This window comes from Canis lupus, chromosome 19, assembly GCF_003254725.2.
Source record: "Canis lupus dingo isolate Sandy chromosome 19, ASM325472v2, whole genome shotgun sequence".
NCBI classification, from domain to species: domain Eukaryota; kingdom Metazoa; phylum Chordata; class Mammalia; order Carnivora; family Canidae; genus Canis; species Canis lupus.
In genome coordinates this window covers 32,835,442-32,845,064 of record NC_064261.1, presented here as the reverse complement: position 1 = coordinate 32,845,064, position 9,623 = coordinate 32,835,442, and the positions used below count along the sequence as shown (strand labels likewise).

Below are 9,623 nucleotides of genomic sequence, written 5' to 3'. Positions count from 1 at the left end.
TGCCCCCTCCACCCCGCCGCCTTACTGCCACCCAACACATGCACACAATCAGAACAGAACCATCCTCACTGCTTCACCTCCATACAGCTGTTCTGTCAGAAGAGGATGGTCCCCTTTCCCCTTCCCTATTTCCCCCAAGACCCAAGAACAGGAGAGATTTAATTACTTTGGGCATAGGGCTTTAAATTCCTAAGGAAAGCAGACTTACCAAACAAGAATCTTGTCATGTTTCTATTTTGTAGAAAATTAAATCAAATTAAAATTTAAAAACTTTATTATCTGAATAGATAATACATGTACATGGTATAAAATTCAAAAGGTACAAAAGATATACAGTGAAAAGTAATTCCCACCCCTCTTCCCAGAGGCAACCAAAGCTGTCAGGTTCCTGTGTATCTTCCCAGACAGTCTAGGCATATGCAAGCAGATATGCATGACAGATGAGCGTGTCTACACCACATACACACACGTGTATACCCAGTGACACACATTTTTCTCCATCCCCTTCCCATTTTTAATAACAAACCCTACTATACCAAGAACCATGCACCTTAGGGATCATCCCATGGCAGTACATACAGTGTGACTCTGTTAAATTTAACATCCCATTGTATGAATTCACCAATAATTTATTGAACCATTGTCCTACGTTGGTGGTAGTTTCCAACTTTTTGCTATTCCAAATAATGCTGCAGTAAAAATCCTCATATATGGAAACAATTCCTAGAGGCAGCATTGCTGGCTCAGAAAGCTTGTGCATTTGCACTTTTCATTGATATTATCCAACTGTCCTCCATGGATTTGTACTGTTCATACTTCTGCCAACACCACATCCCAGTGCTGCTCCCTACTTCCTGGTTTCATGTGGCTGAGTCATTTCAACCTGTCAAGTTACCTTTAGGTTCATGACACACTTTGAGCCAAAAGATGATCTAATCTCTGACATCTGCGTGTTCCCTCTCTCTTTCCCCCCGTCTGGGGAGAAAAATCACATGTGGAAGGTGATTTCTTTCAAAGGTTTGAGACCCCTGACACCTCTGACATCTGAACCTTAGAGGTTAGAGTATAACAAACAAACTGAGAGAGACTCTCAAGCTGCTGAATAAAACCGTCCACCTGTATGCAAACACAGCATAAATCAGACAAAAGTTTCAGTCTAAACTCTGCTAATCCAGAGATGCAAGTTGCAATTTAGAGAAGCTCTTTTATCCAACCAGAATTTGCTGGCCAATGACCCGAGCCAGACTCTGGGGGGACCGCGAGGTCCCTGCTTCCACTACACTTCCACTCTAGGGGGGTGGGCAGGCAACAGACTTCGCAAAGGACTAAGCGATCAAACAGCAGCATGTGCCACCAAGGGAGACAACAGCGGAAAAGGCAGAGTGTGATCGAGGCCGCAGGCAGACACCGAGTGGGTCTGTAGCGGGTCAGGCTGCCCATGACCTCAAATGGACAGTGGTCCAGGAAGCAGCAAGGACAACAGCCACGGGCAGGTGTGAGCTCGGCGCATTTGAGGAACTGATGTAAGGCTGATGTGGAAAACCGACGGTATTCCCCACACTGTCGAATGAGCCATAGTCCAGTTACCAGATCCCCTCAACGCTTTTATACATTTATCATGAGAAGAGTGGGGACCCTGACAACATGATTTTTTACGTAGTGTTCTTCAGCCTGTCGCTATGTGCTATTAGAAGAAATGCTCTGGACTTGGGGAAAAGGACTGAGAGAAGGCCCGGGGGGCTCCAAGGATGCTTCCAATAAGGCACCCCACCTGACTAGTGCCCAGGCACACAGACAGACGATGGGCACCTCACCATGCTGGGGCTCTTCACTGGACTGCTGTGCAGTCAGATGTGCTTGTACCTTGAAGCCAACACCGGACGCAAGTAAGCGCTTCCTTACTGTTCTTCCTCAAAGCACGCTTCAAGCCAACACTGCCCCTCAGCCTCAGCCGAAGTACCTGTTAAAGTTTATTGCTAGCATATCTACTTCCCATGTACACCAGTCACCTGTAGAGAGGGCAAGACAAGGCCACGTCCGGGTAACAGAAATCAAGGCGGCCCAGGTTTACCAGCCCGCGTGCCTACGGTCCATAGTGCCTTTTCTGGCAGGTCTGCTTTGGTCACTACAGATGTGATCCATCGATATTCAACCAGAGATCATGGGGATGGTGCTTTGCCAGGTAGTAGAGGGCTGCCTGAGGCCTGCCCTGTCCTCTGCTCCTGGTTTGGGAGGTCCCAAGAGCTACACTGCTTGCCAAGGAGTGCTTCCTCAGCCTGAGCAAGGCCTGCTGTCTGTACCAGCCCCCCGGCCTTCTGGTCCTGCTTCAGTAGACACCGGCAGGGCGTGGCTACCCACAGAATATGGGCAATGGACCGAACCCAGTGAAAACCATACACATGAGACTCTAACAAGAACTCAGGCCTGACAAACCTGCAATCTGCCCTCTCTGTTCAAAAAGGAAACTCAATCCAACATCTCATCTTGGCAGTGTTCTCTAACGTTTGGCATCTCACTCTAGTACAATGAGCTGACCCCAGGGACCCATGAGACCGAATCCAGGGCAAGGACAAGAAGAAATACATCCAAATGTCTTCCTAGACACCTTGTGGTCCTCTAGTCTGTACTGCTCAGCAGCTCTGATTTTGGTTTAGATCAAGGCTGCCCCAGGTACGCCATGAGACGCGTGTAGGGAGGTGGTGCTCGACGCAGATGCTGGCAGAGAGTGCTAGGGTCCTGGGTGGCCAGCCCCGGGAAGGCTGCCATGTTAGCAAGCTCACGGCTCTGACAGAAGGGGGCAGCTAAAGGCTTCCCGGGGAAACCTCATTCCTCCGGAAGCACACATTTCATAAAAGTAACTTAAGCATTTTTTTTTTTTAAATCCAGAAAAGTCTCTGCACTTAGCCCAATACCCAGCCATACTCTGGGCACACAAGATGTCCTGGGAGGAACTCTCCTGAGTGGCTTCTGAAATGAAGGGGGCCCTTGGGGCATCACTTCAGCCTGTAAGGCCTGACTATAAGGCACGCTTGCTGTCCTAATTACTCACAAAGGCACCATCCACGCTGGAGGTCATCTGTGGCAAACATGCAGTTCTCAAAACTGCCTCCGGCAGTCTAATTTAAGATGTGTCCAAGGAATAGGAATGAATTTCTTATCTGTATTAGGCTTTGTGGATTATAAGGGGAAAAGAGATCTTCTGATAACTCCTATACCAAAACCAAATCAAATGAAATACTTTGGACACATAGCCCAATAGATGCCCTCACTTTTAAAAAGGGTTATTAAGTAGTTGCTTTGGATTAGTCATGGCATACTTTCCCTGATAGCAGAGAGGCAGGCTATGGAGCCCCAGAATCTAACCCACTCCTCCTCCCTACCGCCTTTGGACAAATAGACAATTTCATAACCACTCAAAACGTTGCTAGGGAGTGGGGTCTAAGAGTTTCTCAACAAGAAAACATCGATGTTTCCCTGAACCTGGAAGATTCTGTAGTTACACTGCTGTCCCCTCCCTTGCCCTCAGAGTGCCACCTGCTTTCTAGCAAGCACTAGCTTCAACTTCCCCGGCCCCTTTCAAAAATCAGTCTGCAGATGACCGTGGCCATGGGAGCCGCTGAGGGAGATGTACCTGGCCCAGGAGGGGCACGCTGAGCACACGGGGAGCACCACTTCAAACACTGCTGCTTCCTCTCCGCTCTGGGGGCAGCCATGCTCAGCAGACCGGCCTCGCTCCCGGGCACAGAAACCAATGGCTGTTGGTAATCTGGCATGAGATTTTTTTAGGTGTGCCCATGTCGGATTTACTTAATGCACACATTAGAGAGCTAAAAGTGAGCATGATGTTCCCATGACTGTACCAAATGCCCTTATTTGCCTGACATGCATCAGCTTTTACGTTTCATGGTCTGAGGTTGCTGAGCAGTCTGTGTGTGAGGTTTACACAGAACGAAGCACAAACGTCACACTGGGGTTAACTGAACCTGGCTGTGTTGCCAGATCCTGGGCTGCCAGGGCAGGAGGCGCTCCATGTCTGGTTTGGACTGCTCATTTCCTGAGGCCTCCAGTCTGCCTTTACTGCAGAGACAGGCCTGACCTCTCCTTTCCCAACAAGCATGCTGGTACTCTCCCTGTGTGCTTTTCAGTTTCTAATTACAGTCGTACTTTTTTTTTTTTATTTATTACAGTCGTACTTTATCCAAAGGGGCCTTCCCCCCATCTCTGTTTATTAAAATGCAACTCCCCGTTCATTTGCAATCCTACCTCCCCCACGAAGTATCCTGGGTTTCTGCACACCTCCCTGCTCTTCTTCCTCCAATGTCCTCTGGTTCCTGCTCATGGCCAGTTGCTCTGGCATTTACCACATACTGCCCTGGACCTCACTGACTGGTGTGTGTCTTGTGTCTGCACTTAGTCTATGACCTGTCCGGAATGTGGAGCACAAGGGTGTGCTCATAATGAGGAGGGATGCACAAGACCACCCACGTTTGGCTGGGACTTATTGAGAAGGAGGGCATATTAAGGGGTCATTTGGGGTGGTGTCCTCAATATGAGGCCCCTGTTTTCAATTTTTGGTGAAAGAAACTCGAGTAGTGTGTAAGAATTAAAACAACGGCAGCCACTGAGCTTTCATGCTTGTTGCTGGCTGGCATCTCAAGGAAGGAACAAAAGGCACCAAGGGTGAGTGAAGGGCCCACGTGACCAACACTCACATGGGCTGGTCATTCAGCTAAAAGCCTTTGTTTACTTAAAAAAAAAACCTAACATCTATCTATCTATCTATCTATCTATCTATCTATCTATCTATCTATCTATCTCAGGCGACCAAGCTCTGAGGTCAAGTGGGCTGTTTCTGCTCCCCGGGCCACCTGCTGGATGCCTGAGATGCAGGGCCTGGGTTTAATACCTCTGTTTCCCTCAGTGCTTACTTCTCACTGGTTGCTCAATTAACATCTGCTAAACAAATGAATTCCTTTTTATTCAGAGAGTCCATACAAATACAGGTACCTTCATATGTGTGATGTTACTGGAGAAATAAAAGTTGAACTGATACAGAATAAAAACTGCTTGCGTTTCTTCACAGGAGAACAGGTGTTATCCAAGCCATCATGTTTACACCACCTGATTCCGTCAACAACAGAGAGATGAAATGGAAGCAGATGGGAGAAAGAAAATATCCAGGTGTTGAGATTATGACACTTGCGTCTTTACTGTAGTGTAGTGTTCAGAACCATCTCTCTCCATCTTGGGGTTGCTATATGGTGTTAAAAAAAAAAAATCAATGACATACGCTGATGTCTAGGAATTTTCAGGAGGCCTTGGCTTTCACCTTGGACAGCAGCACCTCATTCTTGCGGCCCTCCTGGAAAGGAAGCAGAGAAAGTAAGCAGGGAGGTGGTGACATTAGGTCCCACCTGAGGCTCTTTCCCCATCCCAGGAGGGACAGCGACTGATGGACTAACCACCCCCCTCCTGCCCTGTCCATGCTGCCACTAGCACAATGGAACTTCTGGGACAGGTTCACCTGCCTTTCAGTGCTAAAGTCACCATAAACGACAGTTGGGTTCTGGACTATCAGACCAAGAACTGGATGAGGATTAGGCACTGTCATTCCAAAACACTTCATGAAGCCACTAAAATCCTCCAGGGGCCAGAAGCAGCAAGCAGACACTTAAGCCCTGATCTTGGACCACTATGATAAGGATAGAGAAGGTCCTTAAAGCTAGCAGCCAAAGGAGTGACAAAAGGCAGACCTAGTTCACACAGCAAGCAGAGCACATGGCAAAGTTCTTACTCTGACAACATTCAAGATCATGAATATCCTTAGCTTTAAGAAAGAAACTCACAGAAGACTGGGTGAGGGATACATATAAAAAAAAATGATCTGTATGTGGGACCCCTGGGTTGCTCAGTGGTTGAGTATCTGCCTTCAGCTCAGGGCGTGATCCTGGAGACCCAGGATCGAGTCCCACATCAGGCACCCTGCACAGATCCTGCTTCTTCTCTCTCTGCCCGTGTCTCTGCCTCTCTCTCTCTGTCTCTCATAAATAAATAAATAAATAAAATCAATCTTTAAAGAAAACGAGCTGAAATAAGTAAGTAAATAAATAAATAAAATCTTTAAAGAAAACGAGCTGTATGCAATCCATTACTACAGGTGCTGAGGGAGATTACTGAGGGAGGTCGCTGGTCCTAGCCCCTGTGTGTGGAATCTGATGTCCAGTGGTACAAGGTCCCCTCTGCATCACTCTGTACCCACAAACATGTTCCAAAGCTTCTCATTAAGCATCCTCCTTCCCTCTTGTTCTCACTGGTCTTGACATCTTAGGATACCTCCATCTGCTGGCAAACAATGTCCCCTCCTTCCTTGGGCCATGTCACCCGGAGCCCCGTTAAAACTAAGAGGTGAATGTGGTAGTGGGAAGGGCCTGGAGAGGCAAGCTGGAGGGGCCCAGACCAGAGAGGGAGGCCAGGCCTCCAGGAGCCATGCTTCCCTGGAGATTCCCTTAGTGTGGAAGAAACTCTTCCAGCCTTGAACCCTCTGCACCAAAGACCGCCAAAGTCAATGCTTCCATCTCCCTGGGCCTGCCTAAGTGCTCCTAGCTCTCTGGAGGCCTTTTGTTCTTTCTGGCAGTGTCATGGCTCATGGCTGCAGTGACCCTGTTTTTTCTAAGTGCCAGTTCACCTGTAGGTACTTATCCTTCTCCTCAGAGCCGGAGAATAGCTAGGCTCTGGGCTGGGGGTATGGTTGAATTATTGTCAGTAGCAAGGTACTCTGACACTTCTTGAGCACATGTTTCTGGAAGGGGAGGCAGTTAATTGTTCCTGGGGGAGCAGAAAAGGAAAGAAGTTGAATAACATTTGTTATACTAGTGAAGAAAGCTTTCCTTTTAAAAAATGTGTTATTGAAAATAAAATAAAGTGAGTTATTAAGATTTGTTTAGGGAGATAACCTCCAGCCAAAAACAAAGTGTAGGTGGGGGTAAAGATGAAACAAGAACAGGAAGACAGTCATACTATTCTATTATTAACCTAACTTTCTCTACTTCTGCGGATTTTTTTTGAAAATTTCCATAATAAAAAAGATAAAACAACAAAATGATGAATAAATACATTTACTTGTCACCCACTTCAACTTTAATTTATATATATATGTATATTGGGAGGAGCTATGTAATTTAAATTCAGTTTGCCAACATATAACACCCAGTGTTTATCACATCATGCTCCCTCCTTAATGCCCATCACCCAGTCACCGCGTCACCCCACCCCACCCCCATCTCCCCTTCCATAATCTGTTTGTTTCCTAGAGTCTGGAGTCTCTCATGATTTGTCTTCCTCTCTAATTTTTCCCCACTTAGTTTCCCCTCCTTTCCTTATCCACTTCAACTTTTAAATGTGGCAAAATCAACTTAGAAGCATCAAATTGCTGCTGTGGGACAGTCCCCAGCAGGGACAATTCTGTGTATCACACAAAGATGAGATGATGCTTGGACTTCTCAGTAAAGGCATCCCAGGCTGTCACCTGGTATTAAGTTTCCTGCAATCTACTGAAGGCCTTTTAGGAAACCACAGAATGATACTGTCTCTCTGTTCAAAGCAAATACTGGAAAGGTCCTTTAGCATTTCTTTCTACAATAGATGGGAAAAAAAACTCCTTGCTTCTGTTTTTTTCCTACTGAAGACCGTATGGGGCCCACCATGTACCAGACATGGTACTTCAGCCCCCTCGACATTAGGTACTCAAAGTCAGCTTCATGAAAATGTATGGTCTGCATTTGTCAGTGCTAGGCTAGAATTTAAACCTTGCTTTGATGACCTTATGAGAGACTGTGGTTTAGAGACATCATTAATGAACGTAATGTGGCAATTAAAGTGGTTTCCGAGTATGTGCTGTTCCCTGGCAGACTTGCTAATAACAAACCTGCTGGGATGAGCAAGCCAATGGAAATTCAGAGATGGCTGGGTGTCTCTAACCAGTGTCTTGATACCAGAGGAGGCAGGGAGTCAGGATGAGCACCACTGTTGCTCAATGAACGTGCAATAAGCCAAACCCAATGAAGGAACTGCTAAGGTAGCCAGGGCCACACTCTAGGCGATGATACTGTGCTCTGCATGAAAAGTAACTGCTGCCAACACAAGGGCCAGAGACCAGGATATACAGTGAGACTTCAGAACCCAGGAGGAGAAGACCAGGCAGGTTGGAGAGAGGCAAAGAAAGCAAGCAGAACAGAGAGGGTTCTGGAAGAAGATCCTGCCCTGGGATGAAAGTCTGCTTTTCCAAACTGATCTATGACACATGAGATCTTAACAGGTACTGCAAGCTGCAAAATAGCAGAATTACTCTGGTTGAAGGAATGGAGAGGAAATTGGGGAGCAGCAAGCCTCCACTGCCACTTCCTCCTGAACCTGCAGTGGCCCCAAGAGGGGCCAAGTTACCTCAGAGGAGCTAATAGGAAAAGCTTAAGATATTGGAACACTGAAGGGCAGCCGCTAATCTTAAATTTTTGCCAAGTAAAGTGTTAAAAAAAAAAAAGAGTAAATACTATCAATTTTAATGTAAAAAAAAAACAAAAAAAATGCCTTTTTTTTTTTAAGGTGACTCTTTTAAATGATATATATTTAGTCGTCTGAAGGACATTTATTCCCCTTTCCCCCTCTTGTTTTGGACTAAGGAAAACAGGCATGGGGAAGCACAGGAGCCGGTTAGGAGGGACCCACCCTTTTTCTCTGATGTGACCCTCTCTGCACCCCAGGGAGGCAGGAACACAGAAAGCTTGATGCTTAACACATCTGAAGGAACCTTTTCCGTTGGAGGTCATCTTAAGCCTTCAGCCCTGAGAGCGTGTAGTGCAAGAATGAGCTCTTCCATTTCACTTTTATTTGGTTTGAATTTGACAGCTTATACTTATCCTCCTCAACTTAATCTGCTTTTTGTTTCTGCTGTCAAAAGGGCAGTGCTGGCATGTCCAAGCAACATTTAATTCTTCTCTGCTGGGCCTTTTCTCTTTCTGAGTTATTTGCATTAAAGGGAAAAAAGAGCTCTGTTGGGGAACAGCGGGTCCTGATTGATCCTTGCCAGCTCGCTCACTAGCCCTTCCAGAACTTCAGCTCCAACCCCTGCTAACCACAGGGGGCTCCCAGACCCCGAGCACCTCACCCCGTCACTCTCCCACCTGCCTGGCCTCAGGGTCTCACTCCTGCTTTGCCCCTGACCAAGCCCTGACTCGAGAGAGACCTCCCCTAACCATACATCTCCTTGTGTGCCCCTGCCTCTGGCAAAAACTGAAGTTAGTTCTTTTTTTTTTTTTTTTTTACTTGTTTACTAGGGTTTGTGTTTCCTAGCTTGTTATCTGTCTCCCCAACCACAACACAAGCTCCTTGACAGAGGAAGCAGGTCTGTTTAACAACCAGCTATATCCCCAGGGGCATGGTAGGAGCTGTAATAACACTGATGGAAAGTGTGAGAATTTTGAAATGTCTGTGGGTTGTGGCCCCTAAAAGTTAAATTAAAAAAAAGGAGGGGGGGAGGAGAAGTAGGAAAGGAAAATAGAGAAGGAAAGAAGGGAAAAAAAAGTCTTTAAAAGTACACAGGAATAGGACGCCTCAATGGCTCAGTCAGT

At 46.6% G+C, this 9,623-nt stretch overlaps 1 protein-coding gene across 12 annotated transcripts in view; it reads right to left on the bottom strand.

Annotated features, from left to right (window-relative positions):
- Positions 1-256: 256 nt before the first annotated feature.
- Positions 257-9,623, bottom strand: part of CCDC93 (coiled-coil domain containing 93) — a 95,430-nt gene continuing 86,063 nt past the window's right edge. For 8 of the 12 annotated variants that reach the window (XR_007403804.1, XR_007403805.1, XR_007403806.1 and 5 more), the window contains 2 exons: positions 6,686-6,825; positions 257-5,362 (listed from right to left, as the gene is read on the bottom strand). Coding sequence is in view for 4 of the 12 variants with exons in the window: in XM_049097155.1 (XP_048953112.1) it covers positions 5,309-5,362 (54 nt within the window). In the remaining 8 variants the exon portion in view is untranslated. The remainder of the gene's footprint in view (positions 5,363-6,685; positions 6,826-9,623) is intronic. The other 4 variants (XM_049097155.1, XM_049097156.1, XM_025429672.3 and 1 more) reach the window with 1 other exon arrangement.